We start from the raw sequence: 22,397 nt of genomic DNA on the forward strand, positions 1-22,397 counted from the left end.
TTCCTCCTATGACTACCTCTCCACCCAGCCATGATCAGTGGCCTGAAATGGTGTCATGGACCCCCCTCCCATGTTTAAGCACTTGCTGTATACCTGATTCTTACAGATACGTTTGTACTCTTAAATGGTTATGAAGGTCGCTGTCTTCATAGGACGAAACCAGGTATTCTAGGGGTTAATTACTGTCGATGCCACTTATCCATCGTTATTATTACATAATCTGGCCAAACTCATACACTAATCAATATCAGTCCCCATCACAACCACAACAACGACTGCCGACCCTTCCGAACCCAATCCCAGCCTGGGGGGTTGCAGAAGCACCGTATTCCAGAACTTCAGCCTCCGTCCCACAACGTCCAACGCACCCCCTCGAAGCACAGCCTGTCCTTCTTTTGGGCTGACTCTGTGTGATGAAGGCACACCCAGCAAATGGCCCAGAGCCACGGGCATTCAATCTATTTTCGGCTGCAGTCCCTTTACCTGTGACACCTGTGCCCGCGCCAGACCCCTTTCTTTCCTGGCCTGCCGTCTGAGGGGTTCCTGGTGGCCTCTGGAAAGAGAGGAGCTTCAGAAGTCCCTTTCATTTTCCAGCTGAGGTGCTGGCTCTGGGCCGATGCTGCCGGGCACCCCACAATAGGTAGCCGCCCTCTCTGGCTCAGTCACCAGCACGAAGGCAGGGCCTCTCCTTTGGGGCTGCTTGTCACGGGTGCCCCTTGCCAGCCTCCAAGGACATCCCTCCTTCTCTGTCCCTCTGCCCTGTCCTTAAGACCCGTCTCACTTTGAACCTCTGCATAGCAGGATCCAGACTCCCCTCCAAGTGCATCAGAACTAAGGCTAGCTCTGCCTGGGCACGGTGGCTCACGCCTGTAATCCCAGCATTTTTGGGAAGTCGAGGCGGGAGGATTACCTGAGGTCAGGAGTTCAAGATCAGCCTGGCTAAAATGGAGAAACTCTGTCTCTACTAAAAATACAAAAATTAGCTAGGCATGGTGGCACATGCCTGCCATCCCAGCTACTCGGGAGGCTGAGGCAGGAGAATTGCTTGAACCTGGGAGGCCGGAGGTTGCAGTGAGCCCAGATCCCGCCACTGCACTGCAGACTGGGCAACAGAGAAGGACTCCCTCTCAAAAAAACAAAACAAACCACCAAAAAAGAACTAAGGCTGGCTCATCTCACCAGTCCTCTTACGGTCTAAACCAGCGCTGTCCCCGTGGCAGCTGCTGGCCACGTGTGGCTAATGGAGCACTTGAAATGTGACAAGTCCAAACTGAGATGCACCCTCGATGCAAAATACACACCAGTTTTAAGACCTGGTGCAAAAAATAATGCAAAATATCTCAATATTTTTTATTTTGATTACATGTTGAAAAGGATTATACTTTAGATATGTTGTGTTAAATATATTACTAAGAATAGTTTTACTTATGTTTTCTTTTATTTCATATGGCTACTAGTAAATTTAAGATCATAGGAGGGGCTGGACGCGGTGGCTCACACCTGTAATCTCAGCATTTTGGGAGGCCAAGGCAGGCGGATCACCTGAGGTCAGGAGTCTGAGACCAGCCTGGCCAACATGGTGAAATTCCATCTCTACTAATAATACAAAAATTAGCTGGGCGTGGTGGTGGGTGCCTGTAATCCCAGCTACTTGAGAGGCTGAGGCAGGAGAATCCCTTGAGCCCGGAAGGTGGAGATTGCAGTGAGCTGAGATCGTGCCACTGCACTCTAGCCTGGGCGACAGAGCAAGACTCTGTCTCAAAAAAGAAAAAAGAAATCTGAACTTTGTATGGATAGCGACTGAGGGTGTCTGAGCAAAGCAATGACGTTCACAGAGCCATCCAGAGACTGGGAACTCTGTCCTTCCTAAATGGGTGCACCCAGAGGAGCTGGAAGACAGGGATGGCCTGTGGGTGACTCATCTGGTTGCGCCTTGCTAGCACTGAGCCAGGCAACAAGTGGGCAAGGCTTGTCAATGATAACTGCAAGATCAGCGGTCACCAGGCAGCCAGGTGCACCCGGTAGCCCTCTCTGGGCAATTCCGCATGTATGACCTTATTTAGTCATACAGGTAGGCAAGGAGGTGATACTAAGCAGTTGAGCACTGATGGGTCTTGAATGGACAAGTGAATGAATGAATGAATGGTGGCCGATGACTGTCATCTCCAGTCCTTACATTATGTATTGCATGCGTCAGACTACACGGCGTTGCGTGTATGGTCGTGGAGCTCCTGCAGTGAGCAGAGGCTGCTAAGTAGGAGCAGCACACAGGCTGGGGGCAGGACACAGGGCCCCAGGCCTCGGGGGAGAGGTCTGTTCCAGCCACCTCAAGTCTATTCCTGCGAGTGCCCCTCCACACCCCTCCTGGATCCCCCCACTGCAAGCTCTCGCCCCCTGGCTCCGGACTCTCTCCCCGTCCTGGAATTAATAAAGACTCTGTGCAGACTGCGGTTTGCAAGTCTGAAAGCTGGTTCCTGCCCACGTCACTGCCTCGAGAGGAGAGGGGTCCAGCTCCCCACAGTACCCCCTGCCTTCCTCCTTCCCAGGAAAGGGAAGGCACGCAGATACAGCACTGACTTCCCCTCCCCTGCAGTAGGCACATCCCAGGCATCGGGCTTCAGATCCTGCCCCTGAGCAGCCCCTACCCCTACCCACAAAGAGTGGCTTGGGGGGGGACTTTCACCCCAGCATAATCTCCATCAGCTACCCTCAAAGTACCCCCAAATAAACACATACCATAATAAGAGCTGTACACTGGCTGTGTGTGCACATCTTCAAGATCATTCACAATTCTCCGGGCACGCCCCTACCTTCCAAAATTCCAGAGCTGCTCCCTCCAAAGACCCAGGGAAAGGGAAGGGTTTTTCCAGGGTCCCTGGGTGGCCCCGTATAGACCGAAGCCTGATAGCTGTCCCAGAAGCAGAATGCTTGCCGAGCGAGCGATGGCAATCGTGGTATTGACACCAGTCCTGGTACCAGCTGAACACAGAGCATTTTTGATCTAGCAGAAAAGCAGGACTGCGTTATATTTGTGTTTGCAATAATCTCTTAGCTAGGAATACTGATCACCTGTAGACAGATGAGGAAACTGACGCTCTGTGGAGAGGTTATCCCACCAGAAAGGCTAGAGCCAGAAATTTACTTTTAGGTCTACCAATGCCTGCCTTTGACCAATGCCTGCTTTTGACCTTTTCACGCCGGGCCACCCCTGCTGGCACCCCAGACTGCCACAGTGCTCTTGCCTGCACAAGGGGCCTTTAACTCATCCCTTGGAGCCATCGTGGTGCAGGGAAAAGCCCACAGGTCATGTGGCTTCCATGCTGTCCCCTGACCGGCTGTGACCTAGGGCAAGGGACAAGTTTCCCTCTCCTATTCTCTAGGTCTCACATTTCTTCTCCACTAGCAGTAGTGGGAAGTGAGGGGTGGGGGACATGACCCTCCCCTGTTCCATCCCACACTCCAAACCCAAAAATTCCCCAGGGTCCCCATCCAGCTCAGTCCTGGGGGCAGAAATGCAGAGTTCTCCAGGAATGTGGTCCCAGCTGTTTCAGTGCAGGCTGCCCCCTCCTGGCCAGCAGAGGAACGTCAGCCTTCCCAGAGGGGCCCGGGAGAACAGCAGTCCAGAAGCTCCCAGGCTGGTCTGGGCGCTAGCTCTGCGCTGCGTGGGGATGGGAGGTGGCCCAGTGATAATGGGAAGCTGGGCTGCCTCTCAGTCTGCCGGGGGGCTCCCACCTCCCTGTTCCCCCACAGAGCACCTGGGGATCCAGGCTGATTTTTGCCAGACCCTGAGACCCGCTTGGGGCTGGATATAGGGCTGTGAGCTTGACCCATGCAGAATAGAACCCTGTGTGTCGGGATCCTCCATGTGCCCCAGATGCCCCTGGAGACAGCACCAACATGGCATTAGCTCCCAGGCCATTCCCCTGCCTCTAGCCCCCTGGTCTCTGCAGGCATCCACCCCAGACCCACCCAACACCACCTCCCCAGCTTCAGGTGGGAGGCTGAGACCTTGGCCCCTGCAGAATGCAGCCCTGTCCAGGGTCCGCTACCTCCCCCCAGATCCCTCCCAGAGCCATACCAACCCGATCCTACCTTCCAGACCATTCAACCTGCAGCCCCCCGACCACTGTAGACATAGCACCCCCTGAGTACCCAGAGCTGCCCAATAGTTCCCCTCCCCAGCTGTGGGCAGAACCTGTCTCTAGCCAGGCCTGGGGGTGTTGGGGAGTCTGGAGGGCCGGGGTGGGGGCTGAGGCGTGGGACAGCTGGCCCGTGTCCCCACACTGGGCCCCGGGCCCAGCCGGAGGGGCGGGGGCCTGGCCACTCGGGCCTTGGCTGGGGCTGGGATTTTTGGCCTGGCCGCCAGGCCCTCCCTCCTGCTTCCTCTCCCGAGGGCTGTCCTGGCAGAGGCCCCCCTCGCTCTTTCTGGCAGGAACAGGGCCAGCAGGGAAAGAACAGTCGCAGAGGGAAAGCGGGAAAGAGATGGGGGAAAGTGTGTGTGTGTGAGTGTGCGCTTGTGTGCATGTGTGTGCGTGTGTGTGTCAAGGAAAAAAGCTCGCAGTCCAGCAGCCCGGGCCTGGGAGGCTTGCGAGCCGGGCCTTTCGTAATTGTCCCCTCCCCGCGGCCCCCCCCCCCCGGCCTCCCCCCTCTCCCGCCCTCCCGCCCGCCCTCCCTCCCTCCCTCCTTCCCTCGCAGCCGACGAGGCAGCAATTAGGCTTGGGGGATAAAACGAGGTGCGGAGAGCGGGCTGGGGCATTTCTCCCCGAGATGGCGGGTCTGACGGCGGCGGCCCCGCGGCCCGGAGTCCTCCTGCTCCTGCTATCCATCCTCCACCCCTCTCGGCCTGGAGGTAAGGGCCCCTCGCCCCTGTCCCCAGCGGGCCCTTTGGGCCAGGTGACTGGACACCTGGGGGGAGGACTTTCATCCCTGGGAACTCCAAGGGGTCCCAGGTGGGAGCCCCTCAGCCACTGGGTCCTTGGAACTGCCCCTCCCAGGAGCCAGCCCTGTGCCCAGGAGGAACCTGTCAAACAGACACCCTCAGAATAGTCCCAACCCGGCATCCAGCTTTGCTGCCCTGCGAGGCTGAGGGGGCCCCTACTCAGGTGCCCGGGTGCCCGCCCTGTAGGGGGATCAGAGCTTCCTGGGGGAGGGCCCAGCAGGAACCCCTGGGTCTGGAGACATCACAGTCTGCACACCTGTGGACACAGCTGGGGTGCACACCAGCCCTGGGGACAGGGAACCTGGGCTGATACCAGCTCAGCCGCAGTGAGCTGTGTAACCTCAGCAGGTTCCTTGATCCCTGGGAAGTCAGGATCCCCCCTGTGAGGAAGGCCAGGGCTCCGCTGAGGATGGGTTTGCAGGTTGGGAAGCTGCTGCTGTGTTCTCCCTGCTGAGGCGGGCGGGGACTCCTGGTATGCATTTGTGTGTGTGTGTATGTGTGTGTGTGTGTGTATGTGCAGGAACAAGCGTGCTGTGTGCTCGTATGTGTATATGTGTATGCACAGGTGTGCACATGTGCAGATGCCCGGCTGTGTCACTGAACAGGGGAAGGGATTTCTGGAAGGGTACATATGTCTGCTTACAGGTTCATCCTTAGACAGGTGTATGCATATATTTGGAGGAGGTATATGGAGCTGCTCCTTAGTGTGTGCAAAAGTCTGCCACCTGACAGACATGTACACATGTAGACACGGGTGATCTGGCATCCAGGTGTGGTACTGGTGTGGCCTGTCACTGTGTGTGTTACGGAGTGTGTGCGTCGTGTGTGTGAATGTGTGTGGGATGTGTTATGCAGGCGTGGAAAGGCGGGCTGGAGAAGGTGTCTGTCTCCTGGCAGAGGCAGTGTGGCTGTGACAGAGGCTGGAGTGGATCCTGGGGCACTGCTGGGCCATCTGCTATGTGCCCCAACCCAGGCACAGTTGGTTATGGGGTTTGAGGGTGCCACCTGTGGGGCTGCTATGCCGCGGCCAACGGGGGAGCACTGAAGATGCTCCCCTGACATGGGAAAAAGGAGGGCATTTGGTAGGGGTGCCTGGGTGGGGTCTGGTTTCCTTGGGAGTCTTCCTTGCCATGAGAACCAGGCATCGAGTGGGGGGCAGGAGGGCCACAGGGCGGAGTCAGGGGCCGGGGCAGGAGCTGCAGCTGTTTCCGTGAGATTGAACAGCTTCCCGTGTAGTGTCCGCTGCTGGACCTGGACGAGGCCAAGGGACGTGGGTACCCACAGGCGGGGCCCGGCAGGGGCAACGAGCCAGGGCCTGAAAGCGGCAACCCCGGGTCCATCTCAGCCTCCTCCCCAGGTGTAGCCCCCAAACACCCAGCCACCCTCCTTCCCAGATGGGGCCACCCCCTATAGGGCGGCAGTTCATCATCAAGAAACCTTGAGAATTAGAAATTATTATCATCACTTGACAAACAAGGAAACTGAGGCTCCGGCAGGCTAAGGTAGTCCCTGGGGGTCAGTATCAGCCAACTCTCTGCCCCAGGTCAAAGGGCGAGAGGGTTAGGAGTAAGCTAGCAGGCAACATTTGGGGAGGTGAAGGCTTGGGGCTGAGTCCTTTAAAGCAGCCGTGACCTAGGCAGAATCAGCTCTCTCCTTGTGTCCTCAGTGACATTGCTAAACGCCCAGCTGGCCTCGCACTTTGCAGAGATCAGTCTCAGCTCTGTCCCAGGTGGCTGGACTTGCTAGGTCCAAATAAGGGGTGTGTGAACTGATGAGCTCTTATGGGGTTTTGCACAGAAGTGCTACTGAAGTCTGCAGAGGTCGGTGAGCCAACACGAGGAGTGAGGCGCTCGGTCACACGCTCACTGCCACTCACCTGGCTGTCCTGGGGGAGCCTGGCTTCTCCCTGAAGGAGGAGGGTGTCACTTACGCAAGTTCAGCGGCTCCAAGGAAGGAACCCTGTTGCGGGAGTGGGGGAGCAGGAGGAGGGGACAAGCTGCCCAGCCCCCAGGCTGTTTCAAAAGTGAGCATGAGAAATTAACCCAGGGATAATTCTTTCCCTTCCCCCAGAAATAGTATCAGGGATTTTGTTTTTGTTTTTGGTTTTGGTTTTCCTGATTTCAGAACTGAAGATGGTTTGGAACAGAGGTTTCTTTTTCTTTTATTTTCCTTTTTTATTTTTATTTTTTACCTTTCTTATTTTTTTAAACTGAGACAGGGTCTCGCTGTGTTGTCCAAGCTGGTCTGAATTCCTGGGCTCAAGTGATCCTCCCACCTCGGCCTCCCAAAGTGCTTGGATTACAGGCGTGAACCACTGCCTCTTTTAAAATATTTTTTAAATTATTTTGTTCCCGTTCTTAAGCAGGAACAGGGGTTTTCAACCTGGCTATCTATTAGACTTCCCATCCAAAAATCCCTGCTTGCTTTGGTTGGGGAGGGACCTGGACACAGACTTTTCAATCTCCCCAGGTGACGATGGGTCACCAGAGCCAAGAAGCACTGGTTTGGAGGTTGATTCCGCTCTATGTGTCTGCTGAGGCCCTGGCATGAGGGCAAATGTGCCCTGTGTGGGAGGGGACACAGTCACCCAGTGGAGGACAGCTTGTTTTTGAAAACCCTTGGCAGCCTTCTGCATGCAAACAACAAACAGCTTGGTGTGGTCTTATCTGCTCCCCAAGTCAGTCCCCTGGACTTTGGTTTGGCAAAGCCCACTGCCAAGGCCGGCTGGCCCCAGGCTCGCTCTCAAACAGGCTGCTTCCAACTCTTTGAACCTGGAGCCCAGGGCCCGGGCAAATGGCCCTACGTGTGACTTGGGGTCAGCTAGGGGTCCCAGACTAGGCACTTCAGCTCGCTGGTTCTCCGTTTCCCTGGCTGCAAAATGGGGAGAAACAGCCCTGCCTGAAGTATCTCCTAGAGCCAATGAGAGGTTCCAGCAATGTAATATCTGGGGGAAAAAATGCATCCAATAAAAGGACCGTGGGAATGGACATTTTTAAAATAATCTATTATCTTATTCAGAGTCTGCTAATTTGGGCTCATGGATCCTTGTAATTAGTGCACATTGTTAAGGTTTAATACTCCCTCTCGCTACTTACACCATGTTTTGTCTAGTGGAGAGGCAGCTAATGTGTAAATAGATGTGCAATGATGAAAGAAGCAAAGAGGACTGGGTTGGGGGTGGCCAGAAGGAGCCTTGGGAAATCCAGGAAGGCTTCCCAGCAGAAGTGACATTTGAGTTAGACCTAAGAAGAAAGGTAAATGGGGCCAGGTGCAGTGACTCATGCCTGTAATCCCAGCACTTTGGGAGGCCCACGTGGGCAGATTGCTTGAGCCCAGGAGTTTGAGACTAGCCTAGGCAACATCGGGAGGCCTCCATCTCTGTTTAAAAAAATAAATAAATGAACATTTAAAAATAAATAAATAAGAGAGAAAGGTAAATGTTGGAGGAGCTGTCCGTGGATGAGGGGTAAGTCCCAGACTACAGGCTCTGGCAGGCAGAACCGAAGAGACAGAAGAGCAGACTCTCAATCGGAGGAAGTCCTGTCTGCAGTTAGTGCTGACAGCATTTGGAGGTGGTGATTTTCCTGTCATGGGAGGTATGCAAGCAGAACACGAAGGATGTTTGTGGAAGGAGGTCCAGCCCAGGCCAGAAGACTGTTATGATCCCTGAGAGTCTAGGATCGTGATTCTAAGATGCAAGAGACAAGTTCCACCCTGGGCTAGTCGGTGAAACATGCCAAAACCACATAAAACAAGACAAGTGTTCTCCAGGCCAACTGCTTAGGGCCAGCTGAGCAGCACAGTCAGGGAGAGCCATGGGCTCGGGAAAGGCAGGCGGGAGAGTCTGAGCTCAGCCTTGGTGCAGGGGTAGGGCTTGGACGGAGGCAAGGACATTCCTGGCAGGAGAAACGGCTTGTGCCAAGGAGTGGAGGAAGAAGTGAGGATGCCCTGTGGGGCCTGGGGAAGCGGCTGTTACCTTTTCAAAGCCCTTTCCGATTTCCAGCTGCTGTCTAATTTTATTCTCACCCCTCTCACTTGCAGAGAGGCAGGGATCCTTCGCAGCCCCTAAACCTTCTCCATCCCCTCATTGCAAAATGGGGATTAAAACCTGGGGCTCCCCAGGCTGTCGCAGTTCAGGCGTGAAGTTTGGCAAACGCCACCAGCATCAGGATCTGAATGGTGGGGGTGGACAGTGGGGACAGAGGAGATCTGGGGGAGGGGAAGCTAAGTCTTTCCCCCCAGAAAGTACCTGGGGTGCAGGAGGGCAGAACCCCAGGAGAAAGGAAGTCAGGGTTCAGCCAAGCCCGGGGGCTCAACAAGCCCGAGGCAGGGGGACTCCCAGGGCAGACGAAGATGAAACAGGTTAGAGCCAGATTCACAGACAACCTCCATGCCTCCCCTCTCCTTAATTCACCCATCATGTATTGAGTAACTACTGTATACCTAGCCCTGGACAACGGACTGTGCAGTGAAATGGGAAGAAAATGAAACGTAAGGGCCACTGTCTTTTTATTTTTGAGCAATTACTGTTTGCCAGCTCCAGAAGAGGATATAGCCTGTTACTTGAACCCTTTTACAATTTGCAGCAACCTTGCAACCTTGCAGCCACCACGTGATTATCTGCCCCGTGTCACAGAAAAGGAAACCGATGTTCAGAGAGGTTGAGTGACTTGCCCAAGGTCACACAGATGGTAAGAAGCGGCGAAGGCAGAATTAGAAGCCAGAGGGGTCTGTTCTGAGTGCTTTGCTCTTCCCCCCACCTCCACCACACTGTTCCCTGCAGTCCGCTCTGGAGCGGGAGAGAAGAGAGGAAGGGAGAGAGGGACATGAAGAAGGAGGGAGAGGGGGAGAAAGAGGAGGAAGGAGAGAGGCCGAGGCAGAGAAAGACGCATAAGAGACTGTTAAGAGCTGGAGGCTGGAGCCAGGGAAGGCATCAGAGGCCCGAGGCGGGCCATGTGTGTGCTGGCAACGGATGACAGGACCCAAGTGCTCCTTCCCAGCAGGCCCAGCCCCCCTGGGGCCACCACTCCGAGCCTTGAGGTTCTGACCAGATTACTCGCACACTTCAGGCCTGGATTGCAGTGCCTGAGGAGCCACAAGCCCTGAGAGGGGGTGGCGCCGGGGTCTTGGCACAGGCGGCTGTGACAGCTCCACAGCCCTGACCCTGCTGGGCTGCAGCTGAGGCTGACAGGGCCCTGGGGCCAGCAAGCCCAGCTGTGCAGCGTCGCCAGGGCTTGGAGGCCAGACGTCTGGCCGCAAGGCCTCCCTGAACACATTGCAGAGACACCATCCCCCAGCCACGCCCATGCCCCACGGGGCTCTCAGCTCCTTTCAGAAAAAGCAGTGCGGGAGGGCTGGGCTGGGGCTTTGGCAAAGTGGCTTGTCAAGCTCAGAGGGGGGCCTTCTGAGGTGGAGCCAGGGCCCCGGTTTGGGACCCCGTCTGTTGCCATGGTGATGGCTCAGGCAGGGTCTGGATCCAGCATCACAGCGTTCCCCAGTGAGAGCTTCACTGGTCCATGGGGACTGAACTCGTGATCCTGCCTGGCCGGTGAATTCGCTTTTCCTTAGGAAACTATTCACTGTGCTCATTCATGGCGTCCCCCTGCGGCCCCGGCGCCTCCTAAGACAGCCCGTGTCAGACGGCCAGAGCCCCACCCAAGCTCGGCTGCCCAGTGGCTGAGGACGCTGACCTCACGCCGTCCTATCAGTGTGGGAATGGCTGCATTTGTGCTGGCAGCTGCACCTCCTTAATGCTTGCTGTAGCAGCCTGGCCTGCCCTTCCCAAAGCTCTGGCTTCTACCCGGCAGCTCAGCTCAGGAACAGAGTGGGCTGCCTGGTGAGAGGTGCTCAGACCCAGTGTCTTCCACCCCAGGCCCTCTCCCTGACTCCAGGGAGAACCAGGTAACACAGCAAGAACCATCATACTCCAAGGACTGGCAGCAGGGTGCAGGGGCCTGTCATCCCAGCACTTTGGGAGGCTGAGGCAGGAGGATCGCTTGAGCCCAGGAGTTCCAGATCAGCCTGGGCAATATACTGACACCCTGTCTTTACAAAAAATCTATTAGCCAGGCATGGGGGTGCACGCCTATAGTCCCAGCTACTTGGGAGGCTGAGGCAGGAAAATCGCTTGAACCTGGGAGGTGGAAGTTGCAGTGAGCCAAGATCGCGCCACTGCACTCCAGCTGGGGCGACACAGCAAGACTCTGTCTCAAAAATAAAGGACTGGCCTGAGCTCGAATCCAGGCTCCGTCTCTTTCCAGCTGTATGGCCTGAGGCATGTCCCTTAACCTCTCTGAACCTGATTTCATGTCTGTTAAAATGAGAGTCTCTGGGAGTGGTGGCTCACACCTGTAATCCCAGCACTTTGGGAGGCTGAGGCAGGCAGATCACTTGAGGTCAGGGGTTCAAAACCAGCCTGCCCAACATAGTGAAACTCCATCTCTACTAAAAATACAGAAATTAGCTGTGCGTGGTGGCATGCATCTGTAATCCCAGCTACTCAGGAGGCTGAGGCAGGAGAATCGCTTGAACCGGGGAGACGGAGGTTGCAGTGAGCTGAGATCCCGCCACTGCTCTCCCGCCTGGGTAACAGGCCGAGACTCTGTCTGTCTCAAACAAAACAAAATGATGACAGTAAGCCCTGCCCTTCCAACTTCACAGGCTGATTTCAAAGAGCAAGAATGAGAACACACTTTGTAAACACAAAGTAAACACTTTGTGAATTGCTCTGGAGACAAGCAATGTCATTATTGCCATCAGCATCATTCTTGTTTCCATGTAATTCTGGGTTTTGCCATTGGAAGTAATGGCAAAAACCACAGTTACTTTTGCACCAACCTAATAGTTCTGGCTCCTGGAGGACTGACTCTACCTGTTTCCTTCCAGGAGTCCCTGGGGCCATTCCTGGTGGAGTTCCTGGAGGAGTCTATTACCCAGGTAATGTACATGAAACTTCCACACACCCAAGTCATGCAGATGATGATGATGTCTGTAATAGATGCACACTTTGACACTACAGAAGGTAGGGATATTGACACACCTACCGGAAGTCATGCCCACTTAAAACGCAATTAACAAGACACTGATTTACAGCTATTAAGAGCATACAGGCTGGACATGGTGGCTCACGCCTGTAATCTCAACACAGACTGCTTGAGGCCAGGAGTTTGAGACCAGCCTGAACAACATAGGGAGATCCCCTTCTCTACACACACACGAAAATTAAAAATTTTAGCCATGTTCTGTGTTGAGAAAAATGAAAATGAAGTATAGAAATTTAAAAAAAAAAATTAGCTGGGCATGGTGGTGCATGCCTGTAGTCCTAGCTACTGGGGAGGCTGAAGCAGGAAGATCACTTGAGCTTAGGAGTTCAAGGCTGTGGTGAGCTATGATTGCACCACTGCACTGAAGTCTGGGTGACAGAGTAAAACCCTGTCTCTAAAAAGGAAAAGAAAAATAAGAAAAGAAAAATCGAAAGTCATACTTTCAATACTTAAAAAGTATTTGAGTGTGCAGAAGTGACATGGAAGTGGGGAGAGACACCAGGACTCCCCCAGATACAAACTGGCTCTGGACTGCTGGCCAAGCAGAAGAGAAAACTGAGGCTTGCAGAGGGCAGGGCTTGCCCAAGGTCCCGTGTTAGGCAGGGGTGGATTCACCCATAGCTGGGGGTGGCAGCGGGCTTGCCTGGCAGGAGTACTGATGCTCGCTTTCTCTCTCCCCCAACAGGGGCTGGTCTCGGAGGCCTTGGAGTAGGAGGTGAGCTCAGAAACCACACTTGTTCCTCACTGCAGGGGCCTGGGTTTCACCCGAGCCACACGCATCCTCAGACCTGAGAACCGTAGGAGACCCAAGCATCGAGGACTCCCTCATTTCACAGACAGCATCCAGGCGGGGGGAAGAGGCTTCCTTGAGAACCAGAACCCATTGGCCTTCCCAGTCCCTGCGCTAGACTTTATCCCTGGTGCTCTCTACCTCCATTTTTTTTTTCGCTGCCGTGAGGAGTGGGATAGGCTTCGGGTAGGGACAGAGTCTCACTCTGTCACCCAGGCTGGAATGCAGTGGCGCGATCTCGGCTCACTGCAAGCTCCACCTCCTGGGTTCATGCCATTCTCCTGCCTCAGCCTCCCGAGTAGCAGGGACTACAGGTGCCCGCCACCACGCCCGGCTAACTTTTTGTCTTTTTTAGTAGAGACGGGGTTTCACCGTGTTAGCCAGGATGGTATCGATCTCCTGACCTCGTGATCCACCCGCCTCGGCCTCCCAAAGTTCTGGGATTACAGGCGTGAGCCACCACACCCTGCTGATACAGGGTTTCATCATGTTGGCCAGGCTGGTCTCAAACTCCCAACCTCAAGCGATCTGCCTGCCTCAGCCTCTCAAAGTGCTAGGTTTATAGGTGTGAACCACCTTGCCCGGCCCCTTCCTATTTCTTTTGATCCTCAAAACCCTCCCTGCCAAGCCAGCTGAACAGGTACCATCATCCTTTTTTTTTTTGTTTTGAGACAAAGTCTTGCTCTTGTCACCCAGGCTGGAGTGCCAGTGGCGCGATCTGGGCTCACTGCAACCTCCGCCTCCTGGGTTCAAGCGATTCTCCTGCCTCAGCCTCCCGAGTAGCTGGGACTACAGGCACATGACACCACGCCCGGCTAATTTTTATATTTTTAGTAGAGCAGGGTTTCACCATGTTGGCCAGGCTGGTCTCAAACTCCTGACCTCAGATGATCCGCCTGCCTCAGCCTCCCAAAGTGCTGGGATTACAGGTGTGAGCCACCGAGCCCGGCCCATCATCCCCTTTTGAGGCTGAGACTCTGGGGCTCAAATAGTATAAACCATGAGTTAGAAGTAGAGCTAGGTTCCCAGGGGCTCCGTGTCTGAGGGGGAGGACCTGGGGCGTGAGATTCCACAGTGCCCACACTTTGCCTGGGACGGGGGTTGGATAAGTAGTAGATGGATGAGCTGGGCACCCCTGTTCACTCTCTTCTCTTCCCTCTGCAGCGCTGGGGCCTGGAGGCAAACCTCTCAAGCCAGGTAAGACCCAAGGCCTCCGAGCACTGACAGAGAGCTAGGGGGCTCGGGAGGGAGGAACCTACCCAACTGGGAAAGAGACAAGGAAGCCGGGAACAGGACAAGGAAGCCAACGGGCAGGAGGAAGGAGGGAGGTGTGGACACCGATTAGCCTCCCAAGGATGCGTAGGCCTGGGCCAGGTCCCAGGGCTTCCAGGAACAGGAGGCTGCAAGCAGCTCCACGTCCTCCCTGTGTGAGGGCGTCTAGCATCTACCCTACACATGCTTGTGTGTGCACCCAGCTGTCCAGAAACTCCTCTCTGCAAAGGAGAGGCTGTCTCAGAGCCTCAGCACTAGAGGCAATGTCAGGGATTGCTCCAGTTCCAGTGGCCTCCAGGCCTTACATGACCCTTGGGAGCTCAGCCCCAGATCCTCAGCCCCAGACTTCCCCTGAGTGGTCCCCTAGCCCTTGACCCCAGACCAATACCCCAGATCGCCCTGACCTTGATGCCAGTCTGAGCCCTTCTCCTGACTCCAGACAGAGCACCGGTCTCAAGCTGAAGTTTAACCCCAGTCCAAGCCCTGAGCCTAACCCCAGGCTGAACCCTGAACCTGCTGACCCTGGTCCCACAGGACCCCCAGTCCTGGCCTCAGGCCAAGCCCTGACCCCAAGCCCAAGCTGAGCACCAACCCTGGTCCCGGATAAGCTCCCCTCCTAATCTCAGGCCCCTTCCAGCTGTGTCCAGACCATGGAGTTTTCCAGTAAGAAGGTGTGGCCGGATCTATCCTGGCCTCACCCAAGGGACTGGGATCTGCCACGAGGGTCCACTCTCAGCTCTGGGGAATGCACCCCCAGGAAGGAGGGCGGGGCAAGTCCCTCCGGGAAATACTGGCGGATAAGGAGCAGGTGGAGGAAACAGCGTCTCTCTCCAGATTGATGGCCCCTCGGCATGAGACGCTCCACATGTGACTTTGGCCGCCCCACACCCTGAGCTGTGTTGCCCTGGCTCAGAAGCCCACGTCTCCAGGACACAGTTTAGATGTCCAAGAGCTCTTATGAAATCCTGATCGTTGATAATCCAAGTGCAAATGAATATTCAAGACCCAGATTCCCCTGCGCTGAAAGTCCATCTGGGTTGTGAAACACCGGGGCTGGGGCCAGGAGAGGCGGGAGAATGGGATGCCTGGGGTCTACAGGGCTCTGCAAGGCCAGGAGACCCTGGGGGCTTGCCACTTATCCCTCCTAGCACCTATACCCTGTCTTCCTGGAGTGGGTGACAGTTCTTAGCAGGGTCTTTGATGGTGGAGAGAGGACGCGGAGATGATAGTGGCACAGAGGTGTGGAGGTAGGTCTGTGCTTGGCCTAGAAGACCCAAATGGAGGAGGTTGTGCCTGCAAAGCTGGAAGGTACATTCATTTATCCCACTAGCAGCAAGAGACACAGAGCAGGTTGTGGTTAAACACCAGAGGAAAGACAGACAACTCCCTGTGGAGTTCCAGGATGTGTAGTTGCAAAAGTGAAGCTTTTGTTAATGAAAGCTTTAGGGTAGACTTCTGAAAGAACTTCCAGCTCAGGGTGAAGGAGTCAGTCCAGAGGAAAGTCAGAGCATCTCCTTCTGATAAAAAGGGCGCTGTTTCCAGGCAAAGGGCTGGATTCCATGACCTCCCCGAAGACTCAGGGCTACAAAAGGGTTGGCAGAGCCCCCATGGCACCCCCAGGGAAGCCCCCACATCCGGGCTACCAGGACGTCCGGGCCTGCCCAGGCAGAATGGAATGGGGCACAGGCAGCGCGTGTCATGCCTGGGAACAATTAATCCCTTGGTGACAGAGGGTGGGTGGCCTGGCAGCTGCTTTTCCACGTGGGCGCCACCGCGGGTCCAAGCTGGCCCCGCCCTGCCTCAGCTCTCAGCGGGGGACCGGGCAGCTGGGAGCCTGCACGCCCCACGCCCTGAGCACTAGCCAGAGGCCAGTCGCCCACTGAGAGGGTCACGGGCAAGGACAAGAAGGACCTGGGAGCACCCACTGTGCGCCCTGGGTAGGTTACACACACTAGGTGCTTTCTGCGCGCATACTCACTGGTCCCAGGAAGGCAGGCGATATAATGGCCATTTTATAGATGGTGAAAACTGAGCCTGATCGGAGAGGCAAATTGACCTGCTTGTGCTCATGGAGGCTGGGTAGCAGCAGCAGGGTCTGAATCTAGAACTCTCTGATTCCAGAAAGAAAGGAGGATGGGGCTGGCCAGGTCCCTGGATTCCCAGCTGTGGTCAGCCCCTCCCCACTTTCTCCTCCTTTCCAGGTGCTGGAATCCTTGGGGCATTTGGGGCAGGTTAGTGCAAAGGAAGGAGGGCAGGCAGAGGCAGAAGTGGTCAGGCCACAGGACAGGACGTTCAGGCTGGGATCACGGGAAAAAGGAAGATGGCTCCAGAGAAGCCACCTGTCCCCCACTGCAGCCCCAGCCTCTTCTCACTTCCTGTGCAGTCCTCAGCTTCCGCTGTCAGTCCCTCTGTGGACAGGTCTGAGCATGTGCCTTGACCTCTCAGAGCTCAGGAAACAGGCCTGGCTTGAGAGAAGCGACTGCCAGAGCTGGTGGGGCAGGGCCTGAGTGCTGGGAAGTGACTCCTGCCTGATCACCAGGCACTCCCGCCTGGAGGCAGAGACACTTCTTACATGAGGCTGGCTGAGTTTCAGAGGGGTCCAGGTCCCACTAGTAGGAAATGGGGGACGAGGAGTGGTTAGTAACAGAGACCACACCCAGGGAAAGCCAAGGGGGACCTATCCAGGGTACAGCGGGTTCCATGTTTGGGATCCATCCCCGGAGAGGACTCGCCCCTGGGGCTCAGGACTGGCACTTGTAGGAGAGATCGTCACATAATTAGAAACAAACCTGGCACGGTTGTGAACTCCGACCTGATGGCCCATTGGTCCTGGCCAAGGCAATGGAATGTCTCCCGGCGCGGGAGACGAAGCGATTGGGCCCAGATGTGGGGAGGAGAGAGCCAGAGGGACCCATTTGATGTCTCATAAACATCTTAGCAAGGAGGCTCCTGGGCTGCAGGGCAGGCCGGATGGAAGGACAGATGGGTAGTGGGGACACAGGAGTTCCCCAATGTAGGTGAAGGGGAGGGGACCGAGTCAAGAGATATCTGCAAGGAAGCAGAAGAGAGAGCTCACTGGCCTGGGTGAGGTCTCGCTCACGGACTCTGCTCTGTCCCAGCCCTTGCCGAAAGCCCTGCTGAATCCTGTTAGCCAGCAGGACTTCGGAGAAGCACAGGGCTGGCCCAGGCTTGTTAGGGATCGGTGCAATGACACCTGCACTGTGCATAGTAGTCACTCACTAAACTACCGGTGAATGCTATTTTATCAGGATCGACCCTGAGCGTCACAGGCTTAGGGACCAGCCCAGGGACCTGAGTGGCTGATCACAGCACTGCCCTAACTCCATGAGACCCTTCCCACTCTGGGCCTGGGAATGCTGCCTATACTCCTGTCTCTGTTTCCTATCCACAGGTCCCGGAGGGCTTGCGGGCACTGGCCTTGGGGCAGGTGAGTACTGACACCCCAGCAAGATGCCCCTAGTGGGGACCAGACTCTGAGCTCAACCCAGGGCTGGTATGAAACACAGTCATGGAACAAGGGTACAGGCCAGGTTCCGTCCTGGGCACTGATGGGGACTGATGCTGCTACCACCTGCCCCAAGCAGCTGCCCAGGACATGAGGAAATGACAGCTGAGTACCTGGGTTCCTTTATAACATAGTAGTGAAGGCTGCATGGAGGAAGCCCCACAGACCAAGGAAGCCCAGGGGAGTCACTTAACTCAGCAGGGGTTCAGGAAGGCATTCTAGAGGGGGTGGGTGGGGAAATTTGATCCCAAAAGATCCATGCAGTTTTCAGGAAGGCTGAGGTGAGAGGATCACTTGAGCCCAGGAGGCTGAGGCTTCAGAGAGCTATGATCATGTCACTGCATTCCAGCCTGGGCGACAGAGAAAGACCTCATCTCTGTTGTTGTTGTTGTTGTTGTTGTTGTTGTTGTTGTTGTTGTTGAGACAGAGTCCCACTCTGTCACCCAGGCTGGAGTGCAGTGGCTCGATCTCAGTTCACCACAACCTCCGCCTCTCGGGTTCAAGTGATTCTTGTGTCTCAGCCTCCCAAATAGCTGGGATTACAGGCGTGCACCACCACGCTCAGCTCATTTTTGTATTCTTAGTAGAGACAGGGTTTCGCCGTGTTGGCCAGGCTGGTCTCGAACTCCTGGCCTCAAGTGATCCACTCACTTGGCCTCCCAAAGTGCTGGGATTACAGTCTCAAGCCACCGTGCCTGGCCGCAAGACCCCATCTCTAAAGGAAAAAAAAAAAAAAAGAGCCCTACAGTTTTGTCACAGCTGTCTGACACATTAACCTCAGCACAGAATCTAGTTATGGTGCTTAGGCACGGTGGCTCACACCTGTAATCCTAGCACTTTGGGAGGCTGAGATGGGCAGATGGCTTGAGCCCGGGAGTTCAAGACCAGCCTGGACAAGATGGTGAAATCCTGTCACTACAAAAATACCAAAAAAAAAAATTGCCAAGCACAGTGGCATGCACCTGTAGTCCCACCTACTCAGAAGGCTGAGGTGGGAGGATTGCTTGAGCCTGGGAGGTTGAGGCTGCAGTGAGCCGAGATTGCACCACTGCACTCCAGCCTGGGTGACAGAGTGAGACCTTGTCTTTAAAAAAAAAAAAAAAAAAATCCAGTACTGGTGAGCAGTGCTCACATAGATGTCCTGCAGGCATTGATGTCTGGTAGACAGCAGAAGAGCCTCCAATATGCTTCCTGAGTGGGGCACGGCCAGGCAGGGCCAGAGTGTAGGAGTCTTCATGGCTGTGGTAGCTCAGGACCTCACCCCATCCTCCCCTCCGCAGGGCTCGGCGCCTTCCCTGCAGGTGCCTTTCCGGGGGCTCTGGTGCCTGGCGGAGTGGCTGATGCTGCTGCAGCTTACAAAGCTGCCAAGGCTGGTGAGTGGTGCTCTTTGGGGCATGCCACAAGCCCTCTGGCTTCCATGGGGCCCCTCTGCTTTGCAAAGAACCTTCCCTCAACTCAGGCCTGGGAACTGGGTGGGTGAGATTGTCAGCTGCAATCTACTGGGGCTCAGGGAGGCAACTAGCTGTGCCCAGTCTGAAGGCGAGTTAGTAACGGGGCCAGACCTCAATGCCAGGCCCTCAGCATGCAGCCCCGGGCCCTTCTGCCTCCCCACTGTTCCTTGTGCAATGTCTCACCTATCCTGGCTCTGCAGGCGCCGGGCTTGGTGGTGTCCCAGGAGTTGGTGGCATTGGTGGCGTTGGCGGTGTTGGTGGCTTAGGAGTGCCTGCAGGTATGATGACTGTCCCCGAACTCCCTGGGTCAAGCTTGCAGGCCTGGGTGGAGCCAACTCTGATGTGGCCCTTTCTGTGCCAGGTGCGGTGGTTCCTCAGCCTGGAGCCGGAGTGAAGCCTGGGAAAGTGCCGGGTCAGTGCGGAATTGCTGGGGCTGGAGGACAGAGGGCAGGGAGGGGCAGAGGGCAGGGAGCAACAGAGCCCTCTCCACGCCACTGCACTTGGGGAGGAAGGGCAGGGCCTGGCTTCAGTCGGGCAGAGAAACTAGCCAGGCCCAATGTGTGGTGCCTGCGTCTGTGAAATGGGGAGGAGGGGCCTGGCCTACTTCCTGGGCCCTTCTCCCAGGATCTTGGGGTAGAAAGAGACGGGCTCTGTGGCAGGCTGTCGGGCGACAGATGGGGAAACTGAGGCTCAAAGAGGCGAGTCAGTGTGGAAGGGCTTGCAGCAAGTCCTGACAGAGCTAGGGGAGCCCCGTGTCCTCTGACTCCCCATCTGGTACTCGTTCTGCTGAACCAAGCCCTTTAGGAAGTGACTTCAGGTTAAACAAAAGACTGCCTGAGTCTACACAGCAGGGAGGGACATCTGGAAGCTGTTAGCCAGAGGTAGGCTGGCCCAGCCATGTAAACAGGCTCCAGGAGACAGAGATAAATCCACACACCGAAGAGTTTGCAGATGACTTCCGAAACTCGTGGGAGGAGGGTTGTGGCCACCCCACGTCTGTCCCTGGCTGCCCCTGTCGGGCAAGGGGCTATGGGTTTGAGGGCCTTGGAGCTGCCTGGGTGGGGAGGGCCGAGGAGGGAATCCCTGGAGGCTGAGCTACTGCTCATAACTTTGCTTTCTTTTGCCACAGGTGTGGGGCTGCCAGGTGTATACCCAGGTGGAGTGCTCCCAGGTGCAGGTGAGGGCAAGGCGGGAAACAGGGACTGTATAGGAAGAAAGCAGCCAGGACGCAGTGGCTCACGCCTGTAATCCCGTTGCTTTGGGAGACTGAGGCGGGAGGATGGCTTGAGGCCAGGAGTTTGAGACCAGTCTGGGCAACATAGTAAGACCCTCGTCTCTACAAAAAAATTTAGCCAGGCATGGTGGTGTGCACCTGTAGTCCTGGACCTCCAGCTACTCAGGAGGCTGAGGTGGGAGGATTGCTTGAGCCCAGGAGGTCCAGGCTGCATTGAGCTATGATGGCGCCACTGCACTGCAGCCTGGGTGACAGAGCAAGACCCTGTCTCAAAACAAAGAAAAAGAAAAAGAAACAGAAAAGCAACCCCCTCAACCTCCCTAGTACCCCCCTCGCCTCCCCGAAAAGCAGAGGCCACCAGAAGCCCTGGGTCCTGACCTGAGCCATTTGCCCAAACACCAAAGCTCAGGCTAACAGACATAAGGTCCCTGGCAGTCCTTCCATCCCCTAAAGGTCCATCATCCTTCCTGCACCCCACCCAAGCCCTGATCCCAGGCACAGACCATCATCACAGCCCGAGGCGGGCCCCCGAGGACAGACCCCAGAGTGACCAGCTGTTTCCCAAAAGCTGTGAGTCACCAGGGGGCCACCCAATGAGTCTGCCCTGCAGGAGATCCTAAAGAGCTGCCCCTCACCCTCCTTTCCCCTGCCAGGGCCTGACCACCCCACCCAACATGTGACCTCCTGAATTCCCCCAAAAGCCCAGATTTAGGCTGTTCTGTGGGATTTGCTGACAGAGTGGCCCTTCCTCCCTCTCTCCCCTGCTACGCCGAGAGCCAAGGCTGCCCAGCCCCAGGGGAGACGGGAGAGGTGGAAGACGCTGGCATGGTCCCAGCTGTAGCTGGATGGCTGCTTTGGGGGCCTGGGTTGTGAACGAGAGCCCCAGAGAGCATGGGCCTCCCTAGTCTACCGGCGAGTGGCACCACCCAGCAGCTGTCCCTCTCTTTACCTTTTCTGCGGAGGGTGGTCGAGACGGCTTTTGTGATTAACTCCAGCATAGAGATGAGGCTGACTGAGGCACAAGCTCACATGGCTGGGAAATAGGATTAAAACTCAGATCTTCTGACCTTGAGCCAGACAGGGAAGGAAAGTCAGCACTAAACAGGTCCTTTCTCCACCCACCCCGTGAGCCGTGCCTGTCACTGACAGTCGGTCCCAAGGGAGGTCAGCTGGGGGACCTGAGGAGGGGAGGGGTTCCCAGCAGGGCCTGCAAGGCCTGCCTTCCTATGCTCACTGCTTTGTCCCCCGGCAGGAGCTCGGTTCCCCGGTGTGGGGGTGCTCCCTGGAGTTCCCACTGGAACAGGAGTTAAGCCCAAGGCTCCAGGTATGCAGCTGTCTGGACAGAGAGCTGATGATGGGGACTCTCCCACCACCTTCTGGCCCTGGGTGTGAAATGGGGTGGGATCCTTCACTGGCTCAGGGCCCTCTGGGTGACACCTTTTATGTTCCAGCCCTGGGCAGCCTAGTGCTGAGAAACACCAGCCTGTGGCTGGGCGCACTGGCTCACACCTGTAATCCCAGTGTTTTTGGAGGCTGAGCTGGGAGGATCGCTTGAGCCCAGGAGTTCAAGACCAGCCTGGGCAACATAGCAAGACCTTACCTCTACAAAAACATGATTAAAAAGTTAGCCAGACGTGGTCACACACACCTGTGGTCCCAACTACTCAGGAGGCTGAGACAGGAGGATCTCTTGAGCCCAGGAGATCAAGGTTGTCGTGAACTGTGATCACACCACTACACTCCAGCCCGGGCAACAGAAAGAGACCCTGTTCCCCCCTCAAAAAAATAGAAAGAAAGAAAAGAGGGCCAGATGCAGTGGCTCATGCCTGTAATCCCAGCACTTTGGGAGGCCGAGGTGGGTGGATCACTTGAGGTCGGAAGTTCGAGAGCAGCCTGGCCAATATGGTGAAACCTCATCACTACTAAAAATACAAAAATTAGCCAGGTGTGGTGGTGTGCACCTGTAGTCCCAGCTACTTGGGAGCTGAGGCAAGAGAATCACTCGAACCCGGGAGGCAGAGGTTGCAGTGAGCCGAGATCATGCCCCTACACTCCAGCCTGGGCAATAGAGAGACCCTATTTCCAAAAAATAAAAAATAAAAAAAAATAAGAAAAAGAAAAAGAAAAGAAAACCAGGTGCAG

The 22,397-nt window shown here is 55.8% G+C and overlaps 1 protein-coding gene across 1 annotated transcript in view; it reads left to right on the plus strand.

Annotated features, from left to right (window-relative positions):
* The first annotated feature begins 4,767 nt into the window (after nt 1-4,767).
* ELN (elastin) overlaps nt 4,768-22,397 on the plus strand; it is a 55,052-nt gene continuing 37,422 nt past the window's right edge. The window contains exons 1-10 of the mRNA XM_026456596.1: nt 4,768-4,849; nt 11,825-11,875; nt 12,668-12,697; nt 13,937-13,969; nt 17,457-17,492; nt 18,851-18,943; nt 19,222-19,272; nt 19,383-19,433; nt 20,151-20,192; nt 21,508-21,579. Of these exons, the coding sequence (XP_026312381.1) occupies nt 4,768-4,849; nt 11,825-11,875; nt 12,668-12,697; nt 13,937-13,969; nt 17,457-17,492; nt 18,851-18,943; nt 19,222-19,272; nt 19,383-19,433; nt 20,151-20,192; nt 21,508-21,579 (541 nt within the window). The remainder of the gene's footprint in view (nt 4,850-11,824; nt 11,876-12,667; nt 12,698-13,936; nt 13,970-17,456; nt 17,493-18,850; nt 18,944-19,221; nt 19,273-19,382; nt 19,434-20,150; nt 20,193-21,507; nt 21,580-22,397) is intronic.

The sequence above is a fragment of the Piliocolobus tephrosceles genome, chromosome 8 (assembly GCF_002776525.5).
Source record: "Piliocolobus tephrosceles isolate RC106 chromosome 8, ASM277652v3, whole genome shotgun sequence".
Lineage (NCBI taxonomy): Eukaryota > Metazoa > Chordata > Mammalia > Primates > Cercopithecidae > Piliocolobus > Piliocolobus tephrosceles.